Source organism: Martes martes, assembly GCF_963455335.1.
Source record: "Martes martes genome assembly, chromosome: 12".
Taxonomy (NCBI): Eukaryota; Metazoa; Chordata; class Mammalia; order Carnivora; family Mustelidae; genus Martes; species Martes martes.
In genome coordinates, this window is record NC_137900.1 from 83,456,680 (window position 1) to 83,484,043 (window position 27,364).

A 27,364-nucleotide genomic window follows, 5' to 3' on the forward strand; every position below is an offset into this window, starting at 1 on the left:
CAGCTGCTAACAAGTGTGAAAGACATGTTCACTTGGGTCTTTCACGGGGAAGCCCATTTGTTCCAGCAGCAACAGGGACTGAAGAAAGGGCCTGGGGTCGTCTCAGATGGCTTCTATCGCAGCACCACTCAGGAACACGGACGGTCCTGGCCCAGACCACCAGACTGCAGGAGAGGGGGCAGGGCCCTGGAAGACCCCGGGCTGCCCCGGAGCAGTTGCGGGGGGTTGGGGGCATTGGAGCTGGTCACGCTCACACAGGGACATAAAGGAAATGGGGCTCTGGGGTGAACCAACAGAATTGGACCAAGCTGACACTACAGATGACCCCCCCAGACCTTTCTTTTCCCATCTGAAAATGGGAACAGCAGTAGGAAACTACCCAAGGTGATTGGGGAGTCAGGCTGATGACTGTCCCCGAACAGGGGCATTCAGTAGTCTCAGCCTCCTCCCGCCCCTCCCATCTTAGGCCTCTTGTCCTGCTGTCTGTTTGGGAAAACAAAGTCATTACAGGTGGCTCTGGTTGACAAACAGCCCAGAGTGAGCTCTGCAGGGCTTGGTTTTCCAAAATGCCACCTTTGGACGGCTCTGAGTCTTCCCGTCTGAGAAGGGCTCCTCCTGGGGACACAGATGGAGACAAGGGCAGGGTCTCGTGGAAGGGAGAGTGTGGGCCCTCCTTTCCCTCACGCCCCGCCCACCACCTGAGCTTCGGACATCATGCTCCTGCTCTCGCCGGTCCTCCCCAGGGTCTTCTGTCCTCCACCCACCCAGGGCCCTCTGGCAGCACCTGCCGTCCACCTGCTGGCCACGCCCTCTCTGTGCAGGGTGGGCCATCAGAAGCCACGTGACCACGGGACACCGGCGTTGGAATCAAGTTCAAACAAAATCATACAAAATGACCTCCGAGGCTCCGGTGAGCTCTAAGACTCTCAGAGCCTTCCTTAGTTACTCCTTGGTTAATTATTTCATAATTAACAACAAAGCGAACACTGCAGGAACAGGCAAGCTAAAGGAATAAACGAGGCCGATCTGTTCACGGCACCCATGAAGCACATGATTGGGGACGGGAGAGTCGCGTCTGCCCGCGTGCCAGCGCCACTTGGTCCTCACAGCTCGCTGGGAGGAAATGAACATGATGTCCCCGGGACCGACCAGTTCTCTCGGAGGCCCCAGCACCGCCCCCCACCCCACCGGGCCGCGGCTTCCTCAGGGTCTCCTGCCACAGCTCGGGCTGGGGGTCCCCAGCGCCCCGTGCCCCCAGCGCAACAGTTCTGCCCGGTTGTTGCTTCCTGTGAGCCCAGAATAGATGCTGCCATCTGTCACGTTTGGGATGTCATATGTCCACCGATGACTCACAAATAGTTGGGCCACCAAGAGGAAGGCGGGCGTGGAGTCATCAGCCTCTCGAAGCACGGCTGAGCGGCTCGGGAAGACGAGGAGGGGCTGAGGAGGGGCTCTCGCGCAGGGGCTCTCCGCAGCCGGCCCCCCTCTCCGCGGGCCAGAAGCCCAGGGGGTCTCTTCGGCCAGGAGGGGCTCATTCTCCATCCATAGCACCGAGGGGCCCTCAGGACAGCGCGTGTCTGGAGTGGGAGACCTTGTGGGCGCTGTTTGTGCAGGCCGCGGGGGTGCCCTGTGCCAGCGGGGCCGAGGCGGCGGCCTCCTGGGGGGTGCCGCTGTCCGGGGCCCGGCCCCCCGACGCGCCACTCCGGCCGCACACCAGGCGCTTCTCATCCAGGAGGGAGAGGTGGTACTCGCACAGGTCGACCAGCGAGGCCACCTGCTCGTGGAGAGGCAGCATCTTGAACTTCCGCTGAGCCAGGTAAAAGAAAGCCTCCACGAAGCCCTGCAAGCACATGCCTGTGGACAAAGAGAGCAGCGGTGAGTGGGGGAAGGCCCCACGGCACCCACCAGGCCGCCTCCTCCCCCGCCGCTTCCCTTCTGGAAACTTCAGCTTCGGGGTTCAACTCCCAGAGCGCCTACCCTGTGCCGGGCACCAGCCGGGACTTCACCACCATCTCAGGAAACTGAGGCTCAGAGAAGTGGAGCTGGCTGGGCCACGTCACGTGGGCGGAACGTGGCGGAGCTGGGATTTCAACCTGGCCCAAAGCCTCATTCCTCCACACTGCCCTCACATGTCCGCTTTCAAACCCAGCCCCTAAGTTTTCTAACAGAGAAGAAAGTTAGTTACGGAGAGAAACCTGAAGGTTTTAGCTCTTGACAGAGGTGCTGGTTTCGTGGCTGCCTTGTCAAAACTTAGCTATTTTTACCTCAAAATGTGTGCATTTTGCTGTATGTAGATTTCACCTCAAAGAGTAAAATAAACCTGACCCCCTTCTCCCTACCCAAAGTGATATTCTATTTTTTTTTTAAGATTTTATTTATTTATTTGACAGAGAAAGATCACAAGTAGCCAGAGAGGCAGGCAGAGAGTGGAGAGAGAAGCAGACTCCCCGCCGAGCAAAGAGCCCGATACGGGGCTCGATCCCAGGACCTGAGATCATGACCTGAGCCAAAGGCAGTGGCTTAACCCACTGAGCCACCCAGGCGCCCCTCAAAGTGATATTCTAGATAGCAGTCCCCCCACGTCCCTGAAACATTCTTCTCTGACTTCGCCTCCTAAGTTCCTACTCGTCCTTGGAATCTGAGCTCAAAAATCTCCAGCTCACTAAAACTCTCCCTGATCCCCAGATTAGATGTGGCCCCTGGCACGGGCTTACTGCATTTTCCTTCGCAGCACCGACTGCGGCTTCTTTCCTGTTTGTGTGGTCGGTTCTTCAACCATCTCTATCTTCCCTGCTGGGCTGTGAGCTCCAGCTCGCCACTCGTCCCCTGGCACCAGACCCCGGGGGCTCCAGATAGAATGTATACACGAGGGCATGAATGGATGAACAAATGAGTTAGCGCTGGGTACCTTGCTGACCTCGCCACTCGAGACACCTTTTTGAGATCAGTGTTCTTATGTCCCACTTTACCGATGAGGAAACTAACATTCAGAGAACATTCAGGCCATGAATGTTCCGCCCTGAACGTTCCTGTAGGCCAGATAATAGTGACCTTGCAAATTCAAACTTTGACTCTCGATTCTTTCTTTTCTTTTCTTTCCTTTTTTTTTTTTTTTTTTTAAGATTTTACTTATTTGAGATAGAGAGCAAGAGAGAGCACAAACAGCAGGGAGGAGCAGAGGGAACGGGAAGAGCAGAATCCCTCCTGAGCAGGGAGCTCAACGTGGGGCTCAATCCCAGGACCCTGGGATCATGACCTGAGCCGAAGGCAGAGGCTTAACCCACTGAGCCATCCAGGCGCCCCTTAACTCTCACTTCTTTTAACTAAGTTGCGCTGCATGAAAAGTTCTGAGTCTTTTCAATGTCCAAGTGAAAATGAACCCCATGATTCAAGGTCATGGGATTCCTGGGCTCCTCAGGGCCGGTGACGCTCAGTATCGTAGAGGAGGCTGGCTTCACCCCTGCTAAGCCATACCTTCCCAGTGGCCTTGCTTCCCGGCTCACCACATTACTCAGGCTGCTGTCCTCGGGGAGAAGCCTGGCCTGGAGTTTGTAAATCCCGGATAATATATGGACCCTGGGATCTGAGAGCTCTTTTCGTGTTGGGAACTGGCGCTGAGCAAAGAAGCTGTTTCTTTGTTTCCTTCCAAGTCCATCAAAGCTTTTTTGCTTTTCTGGACTCCAGATGCTCTGCCAGTGCCCTGCTCTGTTTGGCCCTGATGGGAGATGCTGATAAAGGGAACAGTAACCCTGGTGTAAAACCCTTTTAATGTAAACAGAGGCCTGGTGCAGACAGAGACACAGGGCCAAGGGGGGCTCCGTCTGCATCAAGAGACCGATATTTCTGGGGTGCCTGGGTGGCTCGGTTGGTCAGGCATCCGACTCTTGATTTTGGCTTGGGTTCTGATCTCGGGGTCAGGAGATTGAGCCCTGTGTTGGGCCCTGCACTCAGCAAGGAGTCTGCTCCAGATTCTCTCTCTCCCATCCCTCTGCCTTCCCCTGGCATGAGTGTGCGCTCTCTCTCTCTTTCTTTCTCTCTCTCTCCTAAATAAATAAATCTTTAAAAAAAAAAAAAAAACAAAAAAACAAGAGAAAGAGAGAGAGATGAATGTTTCCTAATCACCGACCATGGGCCAGGGCTCTCCTAGATTGTGTGCATGCGTGGGCATTTGTGCTGGCATGGGTGTTTGTCACCAGCAGTGGGAGGGACAGACCCAAGCAGGCTGGAAGAGGCTGGGATGCAAAGCCAGAGAGACCCAGCACAGCCCCAGCCCCCAGCGGCAGAAGTGTGTGATCTCACCCGAGCTACTCAAAGTGTGGTCGGCAGACGGGCGCCCCGTCCAGGGACTGTGTGTCCCTGGTCCCTGACAAGATAAGGAGCCTGGGCCAGAATATAAATCACCCTCCTCATCACTCACATTGTTTAGCTCAGCTGGCAGTACTTTGTAGCGAGTCTTTCTCTGTAAAGGAAGCAACGGGCGTTTACATTCTGGCTCAAGCCTCTTGTCCAGGACGAGAAGGAACAGTGGGTGGACTGCGGCTCCGAGCAGCCCTGGTCTACGGCCCTTCTCAGCTTTACGTGCATGATCTTGTCAAAATGCAGATTCTGGGGCGGGGCCTGAGTGTCTGCATTCCTAACAAGCTTGCTGGTGGTGCCCGTGCTGGAGTAGTGAGCACTGAGCACCTTTTACTCAACAAATATTCGTTTCCTTCCCTTAATTAAGTGCATAAGGCTGGGATTAAAGCTGTAATGCCCAGGGGAAAAAGAAACATACAAGGACTTTTTTGGGGGGGAAAGTATTATGGCTAAATCATCTGGAAGAAAACGTTCTGCAATGAGAAATGAGATTTCCTGTGTTCTACTTGGTTTTCTTTATGCTTGTCTACATTTCCTGATTTTCTATAGGAAACACATACCTTATTTTGTTTTTTATGTGGAATCTAAAAAAAACAAAACAAACAAACCCACCAAACGAACGAACAAAGAAAAAGCAGAACCAGACCTATAAATACAGAGAACGAACTGATGATCGACAGACATGGTGGGGGCAGGGCGGTGGTGGATGAACTGGGTGAAGGAGAGACACAGGGTCCCATTATGGAATCAATACTTCATGTACCCAGTTGTAAAATATGCAACGGGAAATTCTAGGGGGCGGAAAGAGGCGGCAAAGCAGCGGCAGCTGCTTTTAATCGTGAACCCTTTGCTACTATTGGAATTTGAAGTTAAGTGCACATATGACTTTGAAGAGAAGGCAGAGTGCAAACTTCCTGCATTCGTGTTCTACTTTGATAAAGGTTATACACATGCAGGGAAAACGGAAGCGGAGGGGAAGGGCGCTGCACACTATTGACTCTTGCAGGAGTCAGGCCGGCTGTGCCAGGCGCTCAGATCCCGAGTATGATTCCCATCGTGCAGATGAGGAAACAAAGGCCCCAAGAGATGAAATAACTTGCCCTCCAGCCCCATGCTGGTAAGTGGCTGGTAAGTAACTGGGATTTGAGCCCAGGCCTCAGGCACTGCTGATTCTGCATCTGATTCCTGCAATAAGGAATGGGCAAAGCAGGTAGGGCTCTGATGGGCAGAGATGAGCTGCGAGCAGTGGGCTTGGCTGGGAACAGGGAGGTGGGGCATGTGGCCTACTAAGAACCCAGGGTGCCTGCAGCAGGACAGGTGGAGAAGGGCGCAGCTGGACGAGACTGGGAAGGGCTGGTAGGCTGGGGGACGAGCCAGTTGTGGAGTTCCAGGCCTAGAACAGTCTGAGCATATCCTCCCGTCAAGGGGTGTGTGTGTCCTATTTTGTTACAGTGATAGAAACATCATAGGATTTGCTTGTTTGTCTTAATTCCTCAAATGAAATCGTGTGTGTGGTGGGGGGTGGCCTGGAACCCTGCCCTCACAGACCGTCCTCACCAGAAACGACTCGTCTTAGGGAATCTTGGCTCTTCATATCAGCTGAGCACGAGCCTTCCCGCTGCTCTAAAAGCCTCGTCTGGCATCTGCATTTTACAGAAGTGGGGACCGGGAAGTGAGGCCCAAGTCAGAGCCAGTGACTGGCAGGAGCGGGACTAGACTCCAGGTCTCCCGACCTCAAACTGCACCACCACGACCAGCATAAGAAATCAAAGCCGACACTTCTCAGGCCAGGGACTGGGGACAGGGGCTGAGCGCCCCGCATTGTCTGCTCAACCCTACTGAGTGTGTCTGAGAGAGTCCGAAGGCCAGGGAGGCTGGGGAAGAGGGACGCCCCACACTATACACCACGAGGACACGGGTGGCTGGCTCCCCACTCCCCCAGCCAGGCTGAGGGGCTGCAGGTTTGAGTTTGACAGGACGTGGTTCTTGCATCTCATTTCATCAAGTGGCCCAGGAAGTGGTGGCCAGACCCGGGTCAATATTCCCTGTGCTTGAGAGAATGGAAAGTACTTAAGACTCTGCGGGCTGGGGGTGGGAGGAAGAGGGAGGAGGAAATGTACTGGAGATAATCCAAGTTACCTTCGCGGGGGTGGGGGGCTGGGGGGGTTGGCGGTCTCTCCTGCCTTTTCCAGATCCTCCACGGACAGTCCCCATGTTCTCTCTGGGTCTTTCCCCTTCCTTCTTACTATTTATTATAAGATACAGTGCCAGTACCAGCAGAAAGCGTGGGAAAGCTCACGAAGGTCCCCCCTCTAGAGACTAAGTGTCCTTGATGACTGACCTTCTCTCCACTCTCTTTGTCCACGGAAGATGGGCTTTCACTCAATTGTAATATACATGTACAAAATTTTGTACCTATTATGGCTTAAAATGATGGCATAAATATTTTTGTATGTTGCTATGCAGGCTTCACAACATTATTTTTTTTAATTAATTAATTAATTAATTTATTTGTCAGAAAGAGTGTGGGAGAGAGAGGGAGCGAGCAGAGGCAGAGGCAGAGGGAGAAGCAGGCTCCCTGCCAAGCAAGGAGCCCGATGTGGGACTCGATCCCAGGACGCTGGGATCATGACCTGAGCCGAAGGCAGCTGCTTAACCAACTGAGCCACCCAGGCATCCCTTCACAACATTATTTTAATAGTTGCATAATATTCCATCAAATCTTGCTTTGCATACCATTTCGCCATCCCCCCCCCCCCCCAACGCTGGACGCTGAAACTGGTTCTATTTTCTTCACTATTCTTGAGAAGTAGATCAGAAGCACTTGGTACATCACTGTTTTTATTTTTGATTCGTGTATTCTCTTGCAATGAAACCCTAGGAATCTGGGCTGTTTGTTTTTTTAATGTTAAGTCTGGTTTTGGTAATTAATTTCATGTTGAAAATACTTAAACCTTATCGAGCCCTCCAACGGACCCAGCACATGAATGGGTAGTTCGCTTAGGTTAGCAAGTAAGAGAGAAAACATCCAGGCCCCACCCAAGCCACAGGGCGCTATCGCTCATCCATTAACCGAAATGCAAAATAACGATAATAGGAAGTTAGTGGTGAAATTGCCATGGATGGTTGAAAAGCAGTTTGGCAAAAGTTTTAAGAACCATTCAAGTATTCCAAAATATTCCTTCCAAAGGAAAACAAAATTTACACAGTGGTATTTATCATCAACTCACTTACACTAACAGTGTGTGTGTGTGGGGGGAGTGGTACTAGACTTCTAGGGTCTTTTTTTTTTTAAGTTTTTTTTTTTTAATTTATTTGACAGACAGAGATCATAAGTAGGCAGAAAGGCAGGCAGAGAGAGAGAGAGAGAGAGGAGGAAGCAGGCTCCCTGCTGAGCAGAGAGCCCGATGCGGGGCTCGATCCCAGGACCCTGGGATCATGACCTGAGCCAAAGGCAGAGCCGAAGGCAGAGGCTTTAACCCACTGAGCCACCCAGGCGCCCACTTCTAGGGCCTTTTTATATCCTTCTTTCTACTTCTCTGTATTTCCCAGATAAAGATAATGCATGTTCATTGTTGATAACAATTAGAAAATAATTTATATTATAAACAATGAATCTTGGAACACTGAAAAAATAAAATAAAGTTAAAAAAAAATAAAATAAAAAAAAATACCCCAATCCAGCCTCGAAGTTCTGGAGGTTTGTGATGTTCACTTTGGCCCATCCGCAGATGGAGTCAATGGCCTTTCCTTGGGGCTTCTCCTTGTTCCTCGCTTTATATTGGGACAAATCCTCAGGGACGAGGCTGTCTCCCCAGTGGGACTGTGTACTCTTGGAGGCAGGGACGTTGCCCCAGTCTTCTTCACATCCTCCGTGCCCAGTACAGCCCGGCATGCAGCAGGCACTGAAAACGGTCCATTCTGTCTACTTGAATAGACTGAACTTTTTAAGCGGTCTTGCGAGGCAGGTGTTACTGTGCCCATCTCCCAGCTGAACACAGCAGGGTAAGGCAAGCGGCAAAGGGAAAGACACCTATGAAAGGTCCTCTCTTAGACAATGTGCAGATTTATGAGCCAAAGATGGTCCAGACTTGTGAAAATACAGGCTTCAAGCCTCACCCTAGGAGTTCCTGCTTCTGAAGTTCTGAGAATTTGTGCTTCGACCACATTCCCAGGTGGTTTTGAGGGTGCTGGTCCAGGGTCCCCACTTCGAGAACTCATCCCTTCCTCCTCATTCTCCCTCCCACTGCTGAGTCTGTCTGTACATATTCCGCTCTGAAAACCCATCTGGAAAAAGTGGCCTATCAGCAAAAGGACCTGCCCCCGAACTTTGAGAAGCTTGACTTTGGGCTAAAAATGTCTGCATTTTAAGACAATCTCGTCGAGTTATTTTTAAAATCAAATGATGGAGCTGAAAAACCATGAAATTGTTCCAGCTTGGCATTTAGTCCTCTCTTGGTTTCTGAGAAACCGCATATCCCTGGTTTCTCCCGGCATCAACACTGACCACTAAGTGGGGCAGTACTCCATTGCCCTCTGCAAGGCCCTGCCCTTCTCTAGCTGTACCGAGGGCCATGAGTCTGGAAGGGTTTACAGGCCAGGCCACAAAAGGCCCTGTAGACCATGGTCAGATTCCGGGTTCTATGCTAAGGAAGATGGGAAGCCACTGGGGAGACAGGAAAGGACGTGGTCATTGTGGCTGCTGTGTCGAGACCAGGAGGAGGGGCCCAAGTGAAGAGATAGCAAGGAGATCCCGTGGGGGCTACTGCACTGGTCCAAGTGAGGGCTGCTGGCCGCTTGGACCAGGGTGGGAGTGGTGGAGGAGGTGAGGACAGAGCCTGAGGGCAGTGATGTGGATGTGAGGGGAAGTCAGGAGCCCTTAGGAAGGAGGGACTCTCACACCAGAGGAGGACTGGCCTTCCCCTCAAGGCCTGTGGTTTTCAAACATTTTTAACATAAAATAATCTGGGGACCTTGACTGAAATCCAGGTTCCTGTTCCCGTCTCCTGGAGACTGTGTATGGGCCACGAGGCCCCTGAAACTGCCCTGGTAACTACAGTGTGGGTAATTCTGCACCGTGGGTGATCAGGCAACTCTGGGTCACATGATCGGTCTTGGCCATCCCCTTAAAGGCTCTGGAGGAGGCGGCGGAGTAAAGAAGTGAAGAGCGTGGTCTCCGAGAAGCCTAGTACTGGGCTAGCCCTGCTGTGGGCATTCGAGAACCACGGGGGAGGCCCAGAACAAACGTTGTCCTCCGAAACCCCACCGCCCACCCCTCCACCCCTTCGTCTGCTTGGACTGCCGTATACCACATCTGCCGGAGCCTGGGCGCTTAAACAGCAGAGACTGAGTTTTCTCACAGTTCGGAGGCTGACAGTCCAAGTTCAGGCTGCCAGCAGGTTGGAGCTCTGGTGAGAGCTCTCTTCCAGCGTGCAGACGGCTGCCTTCTCGCTGCGTCCTCAGATGGCCCCGACGGAGAGCGAATCCGCTCTCCGGCGTCTCTTCTCATAAGGACACCAGTCCCTTTGGATCAGGGCCCTGTCCTTAGGACCTCCTTTAAACTCAGTTACTTCCTTAGACTCCCAGCGCCAAGTACAGTCACACTGGGGATTAGGGTCTTAACAATTCTGTAGCCTCCCGACTTCTCGGTTCTGCTACGGCTCCCCCAGCCCTAGGAGACACTCTCCCCTACCCCCCACCCGAGCCTTAGGGATCACCTGAGCCATTGAGAAACAGAAGAGACCTTCCCCCTCTCCCCTGCCCCCTGTCAGCTCCCTGAAAAACCCCTCGTGGCTCTCACTTGGAATTGGAGGCGTCTCTTTGGTAACATCGCTGTAGTGACCTGTCACCGTAAATGCAGTGACAATGAACAACACTGATTAATAATTAGGGAGCCCTCATTAGGGGCCAGGCCCTGAATTAAAGGCTTCAAGTGCATTATTTAATCCCACAGGAGCCCTACGCAGCGGGTGCGTCTACCAATCCCATTTTACGCTCAAGAGATTTGTCCCAGTCACACAGCTGGAAGCTGGAAGGAATAGGGACTGTTCTCGAAACTTCTTTACTTACTCCCTAGTTGCTTTGAGAGCCTGCAAATTCCTTCGGGTCCTTAAGAAGGAAGAGACAACGCCTGGCAGCGCAGGAGGCCCGGGACCCACCCGACTCAGCCGGACGTCAGCAAGAGGGCGAAGATCCGCGGGTCCCTGCAAATGGGCCTCGCCCACTTGCCTCCCAGGCCTGAAGATAAGCTGTTGAGTATTTTTTGCAACTTCATTTGGGTTGACGGGTGTCGCCGGAGAAAGCAGCCTTTGAAACATTCCGGATGTGGCCATATGCATGTCTCCCACCCAAGACTGTCACTTGCACAAGGGGACGCAGCCCCTGACAGAACATAGCCTCATTCCATCAGCCAGCGGGCGAGGGTGGGCCCACGGGCTCCTTCTGGCCTCAAAAGACCTCTGGCCCCTACCCCCAGGGAGGGGTCCTCGCACCCAGGACTTAATGACAGGGCTGGTGGCCGCTCTCCCATGATGCCATCCTCCTTTCTGGGGCCCAAGGACGGAATCAGCAACAACACCTTGCCAGCTTACAGAGCATCTCCGTGTGTTCATCTCGTTCCCCGGGTCTTGTTCAGAAAATGACGCTGTGACAGGCACGAGGAGCGCAGGCCCAGAGAGGCCAAGTGGCTCCCGCAGGTGGACAGGGCAGTGTTAAACCCATGCCTCCCTGACGCTCAGATCCCCAGTGCTTGTCCAGCATCGCGCTCTTCTTCACGTGACACTTACGTATTCTTTTACAGTTTACAGCACACACTTGCATCGACGATATAGTCGACGATATAATTAAATCCAAATCGTTGCATACAGCCGGGGATATTAACTCAGACTGAGTAGGAGATACTGTTTCCCTCTCAAAAATACCCGAGCTTCGGGGCGCCTGGGTGGCTCAGTGGGTTAAAGCCTCTGCCTTCGGCCCAGGTCATGATCTCAGGGTCCTGGGATTGAGCCCCGCGTCGGGCTCTCTGCTCAGCAGGGAGCCTGCTTCCTCCTCTCTCTCTCTGCCTCTCTGCCTACTCGTGATCTCTGTCTGTCAAATAAATAAATAAATAAATAAATCTAAAAAAAAAAAAAAAAAATACCCGAGCTTCCTTGCTATATTTCCATTTCAAGGTACTGGTATGCTGGGCGAGGCCAGCCACCTGCCAGTTCCTTCTCTCTCCCCAGCCTTTCAATCTTTCTTATGACCCACCTAGAATAGATGTGTCTCTCTGATCGTGAAAGTCTAATGGTGTAAGTATACGGGCTTTCTGTTTGGAATCGTTGGTAGGAAATAAAGCTGAATGATCTGGACTGGAATGAGTTCAGCGATTCCCATCCGGGGGGTGGCATGTTTCCCACAAGGGCTGTCTGGGAAGCCTGCACCAGCTCCAAGGTTATGAATCACCAGAACCTCCCCTCCATTCTTAGGGCTCCTTGCAGCCTGGTTCCCTGCCACACAGGGTCTGCTGCCACACAATCCCCCCAGACGTGAGTGTGGTCTCTGCAGGCCAGGGACTTGAAGGACTCCGGGTGGGGAGATGGAACTGGGGCATTTCCCACGAGACAGCATCGGGCTCATGGGACAGTGACTGGGGGTCAGATGCTCTGGTCTGGATCCAGCTGTGCCCTGTACTCGCGGCCTCGTCTTCAGCAAGTGGCTTCACCTTTCCAGACCTGTGTTTCTGCGTCTGTGAAGTGGGGACATCACACCTTTCCCAAGTGGCTTTTACAAGGCACCGCGCGCAGAGGAAGCCCAACGCGCGCTTAGCAACAGCTGTCCCGAAGCCTCAGGCTACGTCCCCACCTGGATTTCTGTGCCTTCCCCACGTGTCCTGCCGTGCTCTCATGACATTGACTTCATTTGCTTCTTTTGTGGTGGAGAGCTGACTGCTTGTGTCCACATTAGAATGTCATGAGGCCAAGCTGTCTTCACCCCCATATCCAGCAGCCCTAGTGTAGGTGCTCAACAGTTGTTTATGGAGTAAACGAGCAGACTGGCTGGGCTGGCAGGGAGGACAAGTCACGACGGGGGTCAGGAGATGGGGGTTCTCAACATGGTCTCTGCCCTGCGGGGCTTTGAAATAATCACCTCCCCTCTTCAGGCCTCAGTTTCCCCTTCTGCAAACTGGGTGATTTCCTGGGACTCCAGAAGCATGGGGAGGGATGGTGGCTTCTGACTGTTTTAAAAAATGGTAGTGACAAAAATCATTTATTGGGGGCACCCTCCTCCTGCGATGCACATGTGTGTTCTCCCTGCGCGCTCCTATAATCTCATGGCGACCCTGAGCGGTCCTGCCCCCAGAGTCACACTGTTGGTCAGTGGCCTTTCTGGGGTTCCCACCACCGCTCTGCATTGCCTCTCCCCAAACCAGATGGAAGCCTCCAGAAGGCCCATCCTTTCGGGGAAGAAGGAGAGCGCCGCCTCGCTCCCACCGCGCCCCGCGGCGAACAGCTCGAGAACAGAATGGCATGCACCCAATCATTGCATTTACGCACTACAGCGGCGGCAAGTCACCATCATCTTTGTCCTTGTCTGGATGGAAAAATTAGTAAGTGTCAGGAATGAACCATAAATAGACCTTGCAGGAAAATCATTATCGCCAGGAGCCTGTGACACCCAAGTAACAAACACAACCAACGTCGAAAGCGGCTCCTTCATCATTTCGTCCGGCACAGGTCACACTGCTGGATGGCGCAGAGTGGCCCCGGGTCCCGCTCTGGTCCCAGCCAGCATCACCCGACTCCACCGCGACAGACACAAGCCCCTGAGTCACTAGCGGGGAGGTGGGGCTACAGGGCCCAGCTCCGCTTCCTGCCATGGAGCGATTCCAGACATTTCTGGTGGGATTCACGGCTCCAGCAGAACCTTCTGAGCCCAACACTCATTCCTCAGCACGTGGTCAAAACCTCTGGCTTGGAAAGGATTTCAGAGCTAATGCAGTCTAGGCCCTTACAGGACAGTGACACTCAAAATAATAAGAACTAGTAGGAGTCGTGCTTGGTATGTACCAGGCACGGTGGCGAGCTCCTTAGGGACGCCTCTCCTTTCATCCTCAAGACAAAATCTGGGTGGTAGACGCATTTATAACCCCTGGGCTGTTCACCAGTGTTTAATGACAGAGCAAATGCTTTTGTCTTAGGTACTGTTAGCCGGGTGCCGCGGGCTTCTGGGGTGCACCGAGGCACAGACGTCCAGGCAGAGTCCCACAGCCCGCAGGTGGGGTGGGGAGTCACACCCGGGCTCTGTGAATCAGGCCGCGTCAGCCCTACTCAGAGAGTCAGGGAGGGATCACAAGTCCCGCAGACGCCCAATTGTTGCTGCTGGTACTTTCTGTCTGCAGGTCCCTGGTGAGATTCCGAGCCACGGTTGTCCTCCCTGGCATGGCTAACAATGGGCATCAGGACCCCATCTGGTCTTCTCCAGAGGTGGGATGCATATTATCTCCCAGGAGACCCCTTCTCACCATGCTGAAATGTGCCAAGCCCCCACAGATCTCCCCTTTCAGAGAGCAAATCTAACTCTTCGTCCCCACGGCAGCCTGGCTCTAGGGGCCGTGTTCGCTGTCCAGAGCTGACGGCGAAGTGAGTGAGTGTGTGTGCGTGCGCACGTGCGTGCTGGGGAGTGGGTAGGGTCAGAACAGAGAGGAAACAGCAGAGAATTGCAGGAGAGGCAGGAAAGCCTGCAGAACACCTATGGGAGAGAGCTGGGTGGTCTGCAGTCCATGCCTGGTCCCCCCCATCTCGCCCCCCCAGCACTTTCTTCCCTCCTCATGAACTGGGCCCACTGGTCATCAAACACACCGGCCTCTGGCACTTGACATTGCAGCTCACCTTCCTAGCTCCGGTCCCAGATCAGCCAAACTGCCCACAGGGATGTTGTGTACCCCCCATGGGTGGGCTTCCATCCCCTTCCCCTCTACTGGAACCTCTCCTGAGAAAAGCCTGGGTACCTTCTGTTCCCCTTCCTAGCTCCCTCTGGGCATCAGTCAGTGGGGAAGCCTCCCTCCTTAAAGTGTGTTCTCCATGCTTCTCGGATACCCCACTCTCTGGCTTTTCTTTGTATCCCAGCAACTCCGGACTCAGGGGTCCAGTGTTCTGCTGGCTCTTCTCTGGTTTGTGGGGTGTGGGGTCTTGCAGGGCTCTCTGCCTGGGCTCAGGGCTCTCTCTTCCTGTCATTCATTCCCCAGGCTTTAAATATCTGCCAGGAATCAATGCTCCAATCCCGAGCTCCAAGCCAGACCGCTTTTCTGCCACCGGGCTATCTCATTAGCATCTCAAAGAGCCTGTTAGAAATGGATCTCCCCTTCTTCCCTCTCCATCCTGCTTTGCCTTAAATCGTACCATTTCAATAAATACTATCTCCACCCACCTCGCTGCTCAACCCAGAAGTCGGAGAACCATTTTTGAAACTCCTCTCCCACAGCTCCCATCCCTCTCTCCACCATCGCCAACCACCCCCACCAAGGCCAGGCTCCCCTGGATTCCCAGCAACGTCCTCACTGGTCTCCCCATTTCCAGCACTGCCCCTTCCAACACAGCCTCCAGAATGAACTTTCAGAAACACGTACTCTGCTGTCATCTCCCCAAGAGCATTCAGAGCAACAGCCGCTTCCTTAACCTGCTAGAAGCCACAGCAAGATCTAGCCCCGCCCTCTTCTGCAGCAGCCCCACCCCCTCGTGCCAGAGCCCCCTCTCGGCCTGTGTGCACCCCCCACCCTCTGCCAGCTTCTGTTCCCTAGAACCTGCTGCACACTCTCCCACCTCAGAGCTTTTGTCATTTACCGTTCCCTCTGCTGGAACATTCTTTCCCTCAAGTCTTCACCCCCCCTTAGAACTTTGACCTCAGCTGCGATGCTCTTACGGACAGATGTCCCTGAACCACCTCCTTTACATAAATTAGGTCTCCTCCGCTAGTCTCCTTGAAACTTAGTTATTTTATCTCACAGAGCTCAGCACATGTAAATACAGGCTTATTTCTGTGTTTCTATGTTTAATCTCTGCCTGCCTCCGCTACCAGACTGTCAGGGGGGCATGAGACCTGGGAGTCCTACAGGTCACCGCACACGTAGTCACTAACGCTAGCAGACTAACTGAATGCAATATAGATGCATAACGCATGGCAAAAGTAGGTGTCCGGCGAATGCTAATTCTCTCCTCCTCTCCCACCGCTTGGGCACGGACAGCATGCCGCAAGCACGCACACAGGCCCATGTTCAGTCAGGGTCTGTCTCTTCTGTGCTGCTAGGTGACCTTGGCTCATTCCCTTCACTTCTGGGAGCCTCAATTTCTATCCACCCTGCCCAGCTCTTGTGGCGTTTCAGTGAGAGAATACAGATGTAAGGGGCCGGGCCTGGGCCGGGCACATGAGGACACTCCAAAATCTGAGCTGCTTTGTTTCTTGTCTCTAGGTGATCAGAGAGGCCGAGCCTGGCAGGTGAACCGTCTACCATCCTGGAGGGCAGTGTTGGACTCTCCGTCCATTGTATTTGTTTCCCAAGAATGGGCACTCTTGCGGGGGTTGGACAGGTCATGCTAACTCACACGCTGAAGGCAGCCCTCTTCCCTGTGCCCCATGTTTGCCCTCCAGTTAACAGGCTACACCTTCTGGAATTTAAGGAAGACCAGAATCTGGAGCCTTGGGAGTGGGGGCGCCCCCTTGCCAGGAGGATCCAGCCTGGTCGTCAAGGGGAGACCCCTCTGCGGAGCTCTGGGGAGCCAGCCTGTCACTGACAGGCAGATCAGTGTCAAAAACAAGATTGTGAAGTGGGTTTCAGCTTGACTCACATTAAGAATGTCACTTCGGAGCGCAAATGAGAGAGAAGAGAAATGCTCTTTTATGCGGGAGTTTATTTTTATCACTTTGTCAGAGAGAAATTGCAGCCCCGAGGGCACTGGAGCTGCACAGAATTACCCAAAACATTAACATGCAAATTGCCTTCTTTAGAGAAGGTAATTTTATTAGCGCAAGAAACGTTTCTTTCACTGTACTCGTGCTCAGGAGCAGTGCTGTCTGGGGGCCAGTCGGGGCCACCACAAATGGAGGACTGGGGGGGTCCTGAACTGAGTTGGGGTTCTACTACCTGCTATACACCTACAGTGTCATAGCTGGTGCTATACACCTACAGTGTCATAGCTGGTTACCATGGGTGCGCCCAGTGTAGACAGCAAGTGACTTGCTAGAGATCATATAGCGTGAGTGGCAGAAGAGGCAGAACTGAGGTCACGTGTCCTGTGTCTAGGTAACTGGGTGAGTGACAGGGAGCCATGAGGGTCGTGGAAGTGGCCACTCTGAGGATAAGGAGCAGGGACATTCCATCTGTGTATTCGTTCCTTCATTTATTCACTTACTTACTCATCCTTTCAATAAGTTTTCATGGCACTAAGCCCTGGGCCCTAGAGGCGAATCAGGCATGGGCTTGGCACCCACTGGGGCCAGGTGGAGAGGGATACAGACATCCGCAAACCCCATCAAGCAAGGGGAGGCCTTCTAGAGGGCTGTGCCGACAGGGGACAGAGCACAGGACTAAGCAGGGTTGGTTGGCGGGGAAGCAGGGAGACGGGCCTGGATGGAGGCTCTGCAAAGGAGGGTCTCGGGTAGGCATTGTCTAGATGGTCAAGGAAGGGAAGGCTATTACAGGCAGGGAGAAAAGCAGGAGCAGAGGCTTGAACTGAAGCCTGCTGGTCTGTCTCAGAGTAGCCCGTGCAGCTGCTGCATGGGGTATGTGGGAGGGGAGTGGAGCTCGGATGAGGGGCTGGGGTTGCAGGGGATGGCAAGGAAGCTGGTCAGCAGATCCTATAGGGCGGGTTCAGAACAGAGCCATGTTCCCCTGAGACTTCCGGAGGGAGGGAGGGTGTTCCCAAGGCCTGGAGTGCCAGAATGACAGAAGGTTGTATGAGGCTGCGCTTACATAAGGCTTCCTCCTCCCTTCACAGACGTGATCAGTGGGGAAGTGTGGGCAGAGACACCCACCTGCTACCAAGAAGAAAGCACCTCAGTCATGTAAGGTCTTGCGGAACAGTTCAGGTGCACACCCTTTCCCACCCTGCGTTGGTTGGCAGCTGCCTCCTAGGAGCACTGGGGCGGGGGGTGGGGTGGGGTGGGTGGGTGGGCACGGGGAACTGCTCCCCTGGCCCAGGAGCTGTCTTTAAGGAAAGCCGAAGGGAAAAGTGTCTATTTCAAGTAAGCAGAGAGCCATCGTGGAGACTGACTGGGCGTGCGTTATCTCAGGCTTTCTCAACCTTGATACTCTCCACATTTGGAGCTAAAAAATGCTTTGTTGTGGGGGAATCTATCCCATGTAATGCAGAATGATAAGAAGCATCCTTGGCCTCTGCCCACTAAAGGCCAATAGCAACTTCCCTCCTTCCCTAGTTGTGATAACCAAAAACACCTCCAGACATGACCAAATGCCCTTAGGGCCATGGGAGGAGGTACAAAGTCAACCCCCCATTGAGAACCACTGGTCTACCTAGACCTCAGTGTAGACTTATTGAAGGCTGACACACTTGACCACTAGAAGTCCCAAATCTCCCAGTGAGATGCGGGGCAGCCCACGGGCATGCTGTCTGCCTTTTCCCCTCTCCCATGTGGCAAAGGATGGGGCTGAGTGTAGGTTTCATCGCATGTCATACATTGGCCATCTCAAAAACAAATGTGTAACTTAATTCCTAGAAAGATCTAGGAAAAAAAGCAAGGTAGTGAGCCAATGGATGGGCTCTCCCTTTATCTTACCAGGGTCTCAGAGTCCCTAGGATTCAGGGTCTCACCTGTAAAGCAAAGGTGTTGGAATAGGTGATCTCTCGGGCATTTCTAGTTTTAAACACTATGATTCTATGGCAATAAACCCACATTGGAGGATGCTACCAGTGAATACTGATGTTGGCCCCATGTGAGAGATGGGGGACCTTGGGCTGGATAAGGCTCTATCTTGGCTAACTTGGTCATTTTCTTGGCTAGAGACAGAGACTGGTCAGGTGGATCATGAGACTCTCATTTCATTCTCAGGTTAAATGACCAAGTCCAGATTTCACCAAGAATTCATGGAAAATCTCTGAAAAGGCCTATATATTAAATATTTCTGGAATGCTTGGGATTGGTAGTCCCTCAAAAACCATTAGAATTAGAAGACAAAGAATTTTGGCTCTGCCACTCATTAGCTGGGTGGCCCTGGGCACATTACTTAACCTCTCTGAGCCTTAGGTCTCTTCTCTATAACTTGGAATAGAAAGAGTAACTCTCCAGATTGATGTGAAAAGTGTAAAATGTATATAAAGGACTTCAAGCTTCATCACTGACATAGAAAGAGCTTGGAAGTCATCACTCCCATCCTCACAATAAGAAAAAAGATGAGCAAACTGAAAACCAATGACTTTCCTTATGTCCGTCAGAGAATTGAGGTCACAGGGCAAAGTGCCATCCTGAAAATGGGACAGACATGTGAAAACAGAGAATCATAGCCAAGGTCAGCTTACCAGGAGCAGTGGCTGCTGGAGACAGTAACTGGTAGGAATGCTTCATTGGTGATTGAGGAATTGCTAGAGGCTGAGTGTGGGACCCTGTCTTAGGGGTCCTCCAAACTTCTGTGGGTTTTATCCCCAGAGCCCCACTGGGTTCTCAAAGTGGTGATTGGAGAAAAACTCCACATGCTTCAGGCACAGGGTGTGTGTGGGGAAGTAATCTTTTTGAAGTATGCTCTGAGTGTTCTCCATAAAACAATACTGACCTCAAAGGAGACTAGTTTCCCAGAGGCTTATCTGACCCAAGGGAAGGGCATTTAGATAACTCCAACCTTTTCAGCCTTCCTCTCTCACAGAAGGGTAGAAAAAAAAAGCCTAAGAAACACTTCTGGATGTCACAGTCCAGAGACTCAAGCCCACTAAGAAATTGAGATTTAATCACAAGATTAGCAAATGCTCTATCTCTCCAGTACCTTCCTGCTACTTCAAAAGGGCTCCAATGTAAGAACACTGGATAACAATTGACAGCTCCAAGACCAAGACTCTGTTCAAGAAGGAGTTTTTTTTTAGGAAATCCCAAGGACCAGAGAGGGAGAAAATAAAACCAAGGAAACTAAAGCTTCTAGCACCTACAGCTACAGCAAACATTAGAGCCCAAATTCTAGTTGGGTTAATATAAAGCTTCACACTGAGAGCTGCATTACCTCAGTTCCTACTACCTGATCTACCATGTCTGGCTTTAAACAAAAAATTCTGAGACCTGCCAAAAGACAAGAAAAAAAAAATGTGTCTGTAGAGACAAAGCAAGCATCACAAGTAGACCCAGCTATGACACAATGTTGGAATCATGCAATGGAGAATTAAAAATAATGATGATTAACATGTTAAGGGCTCTAATGGAGGAAGAAGACAGCATTCTAGAACGGATGGGTAACATAAGGAGAGAGAGGGAAACTCTAAGAAAGAATTAAAAAAAAATGTTGGAAATAAAAAACACCAAAACAGAAATGAAGAATGCCCCTGGTGGACTCATCAGTGGACCAGACAGAGCCAAGGAAAGAATCAGTGAGCCTGAAGACATGTCAACTGAAATGTCACAAACTAAAATGCAAAGAGAAAGAATGAAGAAAAGGAGAATGTCTGGGAACAGTGTCTTTGATGACAGAGAAGAAATGGTTATGTTTCTTGAAACACACAACCTCCCAGGACTAAATCATGATGAAACAGAATTTCTGATCAGACTGAGTACTAGTAAGGAGATTGAATCAGTCATCAAAATCCTCCCAACAAACAAAGCTCTAGGGCCACATGGCCTCACTGGTGAATTCTACCAAATATGTAAAGAATTCATACCAATAACTGCTTTAAATGTGAATGGTTTGAATAGGTCAATTAAAAGACAGAGATCATTAGAGTACATAAAAAAACAAAATCCAATTCTATGTTTACAAGAAACTCTCTTTGAACATAAAGACATAAATAAAAAGTGAAGGGAAAGAGAAAGATATGTCACTAACCAAAGAAAGTAGGAGTAGGGAAATTAATTTCAGATGAAGCAGGCTGCAGAACAGAGAAAATTATCAGGGATAAAGGTGGGCATTACATGATGATAAAGGGGTCAATTCTCTAAGAAGTCATAATGATCCTTAGGATGTATGTAGCTAAAAACAGAGTGTCAAAATATGTGAGGTAAAACAGATAGAATTACAAGGGAAAATAGACAAATCTACTATTAAGTTGGAGATTTTAACACCCCTCTCTCAGTAATTGACAGATTCAGCAGGCAGAAAATTGGTAAGGGTATAGTTGGATTGAACAGCACCATCAATCAACTGGATCTAGTTGACATGTAAAAAATACTTCATCTTACAAGAGTAGAATACACATTCTTTTTAGTTCACATGGAGCGTTCACAAAAATAGACTACATTCTGGGCCATTAAACACCTTGACAAATATAAAAGAACAGAAATCATGCAAAGTATGCTCTCAGACCACAGTGGTATTACACCGAAGATTAGTAACAGAAAGATAGCTGGAAAGTCCCCAAATGTTTGAAGATAAAATAGTACATGTCCAAACAACATATGGGTCCAAAAGGAAGTATCAAGAGAAATTTTAAAATATTTTGAACTCAATGAAAATGAAATAGAACTTACTGAATTCTGTAGGGTGCAGTGAAAGCTGTGTTTAGAGGGAAATTTATAGCATTGAATGCACATATTAGAGAAGATAAAAGATCTAGAATGCACATATTAGAGAAGATAAAAGATCTAGAATCAATCATCTAAGCTTCCACTTTGGGAAACTAGAAAAAGAAGAGCTAATTAAGCCCAAAGTAAGCAGATGAGAAGGAATAATAAAAATAAGAGCACAAATCAATGAAATTAAAACAGGAAATTAATAGAAAAAGTCAATGAAAGCAAAATTTAGTCTGTGAAGATGCCAATGAAATTGATAAACCTTAGCCAGGCTAGAGGAAAAAAGGAGCAGATTACTAAACTACTAATTGGTAATTAATAATTACTAATATCAGAAATGAAAGAAGGGTAATCACTACTGATCCAATGGACATTAAAAAGGATAATAAAGGAGGGGCACCCAGGTGGATCAGCCAGTTAAGCATCCAACTCTTGATTTCAGCTCAGGTCATGATCTTTGGTATGTGAGACTGAACCCCGTGTTGGGTTCTGTGTGTGCTGTACTGGGTGTGGAGCCTGCTTAAAATTCTCTCTCTCCCTCCCTCTCTAAAAAAAAAAAAAAAAAAAAAAAAAAGATAGTAAAGGAATATTATTAATAACTCTGCCTACAAATTTGGTAACTTAGATGAAGTGGACTAATTCCTTGAGAGACACAATTTACCATAACTCACATAAAGAGAAACAGATAATCCGAATAGGATTATGTCCATTAAAGAAATTGAATCAATAATTAACAACCTTTCTAAAAAGAAAGCAGTAGGCCCTGATGGTTTCACTGGTGAATTCTACCAAACATTTAAGAAAGAAATAATGCTAATTTTCTACAATTTCTTCTGGGATATAAAAGCAGAGGGAAAATTGAAATACAGGCAAAAGACATTAATGGACATTGCACCAAAGAAGGTATAACAGAAAGCAAATAAGTAAATGGAAAGATACTCAATATCTTATGTCTTTTGGGAAATGCAAATGAAAACAATGAAATACCACTACCCTCCCAATTCTGTTTTATGAAACCAGCATTACCCTGATAATAGATAATGGCATTATTAGAAAGGAAAACTATAGAACAATAGGTCTCATGAACATGAATACAAAAATCCTCAATAAAATTTTAGCAAATGAAACTTAATAATGTATAAAAAGAATTACACACCATTGCCAATGGGATTTATTCCAAGTGTGCAAGGCTGTTTCAATACTCAATAATCAGTTAATGTAATCTATTACATCAGTAAACCAAAGAAGAAAAATCATATGATCATACTGATAGATCCAGGAGAAACATTTGACAAAATCCAAATACCCAGTCATGATTTAAAAGAAAAACATCCTCTAAACAAATTTTGTTCACTTGATAAAGAATATCTATTTAAAAAAAAAAAAAAAAAACTCCACAGCTAACATCATACTTAGTGGAGAGAAACTAGATGCTTTTCCCCTAAGACTGAGAACAAGGCAAGGATGTCCCCTTCTCACCTCTTATTTTCAGCATTGTACTGGGAATCTGGGTTAATACAGTAAGACAAGAAAAGAAAAGGTATGTAAGTCAACACATTCCAAATTAAAATCTCAGCAAGTCATTTTGTGGATATTAAAGTGAATCTAAAATTTATATGGGGGGCGCCTGGGTGACTAATTCGGTTAAGTGTCTGACTCTTGATTTCGGCTCAGGTCATGATCTCAGGGTCCTGGGATCAAGTCCCAAGTAGACTCCCTGCTCGGTGGGGTGTCTACTTCTCCCTTGCCCTCTACAACCCCCCCAACCCCTCCCCTCTTTCTCTATCTGTCAAATAAATAAATAAAATCTATTAAAGAACCCAAAAAACCAACATCCTACTAGCAAAAGAACATATAAATAGATCAATGGAACAGAATAGAGAGTCCAGAAATAGACTTACACAAATGTAATCAACTAATCTTTGACAAAGGAGCAATGGCCATTCCATGGGGGAATAAAAAACAACTAGTCATTTCAACAAATGGTGCTGAAATAATTGGACATCCATATCCATTGCCCTCCCCCCCCAAATCTAGACACAGACTTTGTACCTTTCACAAAAATTAACTCAAAATAAATCATAGACCTAAATGTAAAATACAAAACTATAAAACTTCTAGAAGATAGTATAGGAAAAAATCTAGGGGGCCTTGGATTTGGTTATGCATTTTGAGATACAACACAAAAGCAAGATCCATGAAAGCAAAAAAAACACCAAAAAAAATGACGTTAGGCTTTAATGAAATCAAGAACTGCTCTGCAAAAGACACTGTTATGAAATTCAAACGATAAGCCACATGCTGGGAGAAAACCCTTCCAAAAGACATATTTGATAAACGATTTGTATCTAAAATATACAAAGAACTCTTAAAACTCAACAATATGGAAGAATGCAACCCAATGGCCCAATTGAAACACAGGCAAAAGATCTGAATGGACATCACACCAAAGAAGATATACAGAAACCAAAAAAGTAAATGGAAAGATACTCAGCATCTTATGTCTTCAGGGACATGCAAATGAAAACAATGAAACACCACTACCCTCCCATTACAATGGTTAAATCCAAAGCCTGACAATACTAAATGCTAACAAGGCAGTCTTGTTCATTGCTCACGGAAACATGAAAGGGTACAGCCACTTTGAAAGTTTGGCAGTTTCTTACAAAGCTAAACACGGTCTTACTACATGATTGAGCAATCACATTCCTAGGTATTTGCCCACTTGTGTTGAAGACTTATGTCCACACAAAGCCTGCACACAAATGTTTATAATAGCTTTATTCATAATTGCCAAAGTTTGGAAGCAACCAAGATATTCTTCAATAGGTGAAAGGATTGGCGAGCTGTGATATAACCATTCAGCAGACTACTGCTCAGAAATATAAAGAACTGAGCGATCGAGTCACAAAGAGACACGGAAGACCCTTAAATGCATGCTGCTAAGTGAAAGAAGCCAGTCTGAAAAGGCAGGCGCGGTACAATTCCCATCGTGTGACATTCAGGAAAAGGCAAAGCTAAGGACACAGTAGAACGTTGTCAGGGCTGTAGGGTGAGCGAGGATGAGTAGATGAGACCCTGGGGATTTTTGGGGCAGTGAGTCTATTCTGCATCGTCCTGTAACGCTGGGGAAATTACATTATGCACTTGTCAAAACACATAGAAAACACAGCATCAACTTTAAAGTAAACTATGGACTTTAATAACGTATAGGTATTTATTCACTAATATATATACAGTCATACAAGATATGAGTGGACAATGTAGGGGGATAGATGGGAATTCTCTGTACTATCTGCTCAATGTTCCCATAAATTCTTCGTACTAGCTGGGCACCATTGGAGGTGGCCCTTAACCCGGCCAGTCCTCATTTCCTCAACTCTAAGTCGCAGGGCCATGGGGATCTTCTGCGCCATATTTGTGACAGTAGAGTGTATGCGAACAGGTGAGTCCCTGGTGGGAGGAGGAGCAGATGGGGGATGCCTAGGGGAGAAGCCGCCTAGATGTGTCTGTCACAGCCAATGTCTCCTTGAGCCAAGACTGGGGACCAAACACAGCTCTGCCCAACCCTTAGGGATGCCTGGGTCACTGAATCAGGGTCTTGGACCTGGGGACATTTGGGGATTGGCAGGGCCCTTCCACCTTCATGTGGTTGTGACTGTTGTCACTTCCTAGGCAGCACAAGGCAGAGGCTCGGGACAGGGTTCCCACTCTGCTCCACCCCCCATCCCGCTCTGCCCCCCCATCCCCCCAAGCCTCGGTTTCCTCTTCTGAGAATGGGTTCATGGGAATAAGACCCAGCTCACCAGGAGTCCCAAGAGGGCGGGGAGAGTGCTTTGTAATCTGTAAAGCACACACAAACATCAGGAACCTCGACAGTGTTTCAAACAGACAGACAGACAGAGATAAACACTTGTTTGAGCCAGGCATACACTTCCTCACTAAATCCTTACAACAACCCAAGGTGGATGTCATCAGCCCCCTTTTAAAGGAAACTGAGGCTCGCAGAACTGAAGTGTCCCCTCGAAGAGCTGCCAGCCGGGGGGTATCGCCATGGGACCGCAGGCCACGTGACTTGGGGGCTCCCGCTTCCCCAACAACCTCCCTCTCACCACGGCTGTCCCTGCAAGGTCCACAGTGGTAAGCAACAGGCACAAGCAAAGAGGGGTGGGGCGCTGCATAAAATATCATTCTGCTTTTCCCTTTTTGTGTCTTTTGAGGGTCCGGCGGCACAGACCAGCTCAGTGGACAGACAGCCACTGTTCCCTTCACCCCAGAGGTGACGGTGGAGAGGATGATGAATGGGTGCCCGGGACACGGGGGCTCCTGGCAGCCCCTGCGGAGGGGAGAAGTGATTCCAGATCATGCAGCCCACGAGGCAGCAGGCCCTCAAGGGTCTGTGCGAGGGAGAGGGCGCGCGGGCCTCTCTGCCGGCTCGCTTGCCTTTATTAAGGATGATTCTGATGCTGACTATTTTGTAAGCGTGTAGGGCACGCATCCAGACCATCTGACTTCAAGAAAATCCAAGGCTGAAGAATGTCGCTTGCGCCAGACACGTTGCAAGAGGCGCGGCATGGAGCCTGCCGAATGATCCACCGCCTCCCCGATCTCAGAGGGGGGGGGCCGTCCATGTATATGTATAAGCCAGGCTTTGTTAAACACCAAGTAAAAATACTTTTAAATATTTCAGTACATCGTTAACCAAATACATTTTACTTGGGGCTCATTCCAGCTGATGAAAGTATAGGAGGCACCTGATTTGCATAAGTCGACTGAGGAAATTTGGTGAGAGACAGTCATAAGACTCAGACACCCACGGGCGCCGCTGATCATCAGGGTCTGATCTGAGCTCCTCTGACACATTTGCAGAACACCTACTATGTGCCGGGCATAGGGCTCGGCTTCACGGAGGTTAAGTCTAGCGTAAAGGGCAGAGGCCACATTCATTCCACGGCATTTAGGTGGCTGCGGTCGGTGTTGTTAAGGAGCAGCAAGCTGACGGGGAGGGGGCCCAGCCCGAGGGTCTCCTTGAGGAGATGGCCTGGGCAGTAGTGGTGCGAGGGGAGGGGTTCCAGCAGAGGTAAGGAGCCTTGTGGAGGCCCCACCAAGGTGGGGGCTACCCCGGCTGCAGCGAGTGAGTGGGGGGCTAGTGAGAGGAGTGGTGGCTGCGGGGCAGGGGGGTCCAGTCTGCAAGGCCCTCCCTCATGCAGACGCTCTACCCCAGCACTGGAGTCTTAGACCAGCGCCCGCAGGAAGCTGCTGGTGGGCTTCACAGGGAGACGTGACTCAGAGAGAGGGCTGGGCGCGACCGCAGCAAGCACGCCCAGTGTGAGAGCGGGCACATGAAGGAATGGCCAGAGCCAGCCTTCGGAGACCACAGCAGGTGTGCAGGGAGACTGGCTAACAGCCTCTAGCCCTCGCCAGTCTCACAGCACCCACTGCGCGCCCCCTCTTCCCGGCCACACCACCCCACGGTGTGGTGTGGGACTCAGGGGCGAGGAAATGGGAGGCGACGGCAGTGAGGCACCAGGCGGTTTACAGTCACAGACCGGGCAGGAAGGCACTTTCTCCTGTCCGGTCCCAGCACCTACGGAGCCCTGGGCATGAGCAGGTGCGGGAAGCATTTCCGGAGAGAGGAGCGCAGCAAGAGCCATGCACGTGACCGTGGTAGGGGCCGCCCCTTCCTGAGCTGTGCCACGGCCGCCCCTGCTCTGAGGGCTTCGTGTGCTCTGTCTCACTTCATCCAGGTACTGTTTTTAGGAGGTGGGCACCATTACTATCTCCATTTTGCAGAGGGTGAACGTGAGGCTCCAAGGGAGTTATGTAACTTGCAGAGGTGACCCCACTAGCAAGTTGCAGAGCTCAGATTCGGATTCGAGGCCAGGTCTGTTGGATCCGGAGCCTGTGGCTTTGGTTTTAGTGCCGCTCAAACTCAGGCAGCCCCAGGAAGGGGGGCCATGTAGCTCAGGCATTCTTCAGGCAGCAGAAGAAATGCAGGATGTATCAGACATTAAACGATGCCACTCCTAGATTTCCCTCTGCAAGCAAGGGGAGTGTGTGCGCACGCGTGCTTGAATGGGTGGAGAAGCGGGGAGGGGGGTGGGTGGGAAAGACCCTTCAATCCATGTTTTCTTGCTTTGCAATCATGTTCCACTGATTACTGGGACAGACTCCAGATGTCAGTTGTGTGTTAGATGGACAAGATGTCCAGGTGCTGGGCTCAAATGTTCCCTTTGCCAGTGAAACGTTGGCCTCTCATAGATGACGCAGTAATACTACCTTTTATTGCCTAATCTTGATGCTGTCCTCGTCT

The 27,364-nt window shown here is 50.1% G+C and overlaps 1 protein-coding gene across 1 annotated transcript in view; it reads right to left on the reverse strand.

Annotated features, from left to right (window-relative positions):
- Positions 1 to 912: 912 nt before the first annotated feature.
- Positions 913 to 27,364, reverse strand: part of TTLL11 (tubulin tyrosine ligase like 11) — a 223,716-nt gene continuing 197,264 nt past the window's right edge. Inside the window, exon 9 of the mRNA XM_080819651.1 lies at positions 913 to 1,854. Coding sequence (XP_080675777.1) covers positions 1,562 to 1,854 — 293 coding nt within the window. The 3' untranslated portion in view covers positions 913 to 1,561. The remainder of the gene's footprint in view (positions 1,855 to 27,364) is intronic.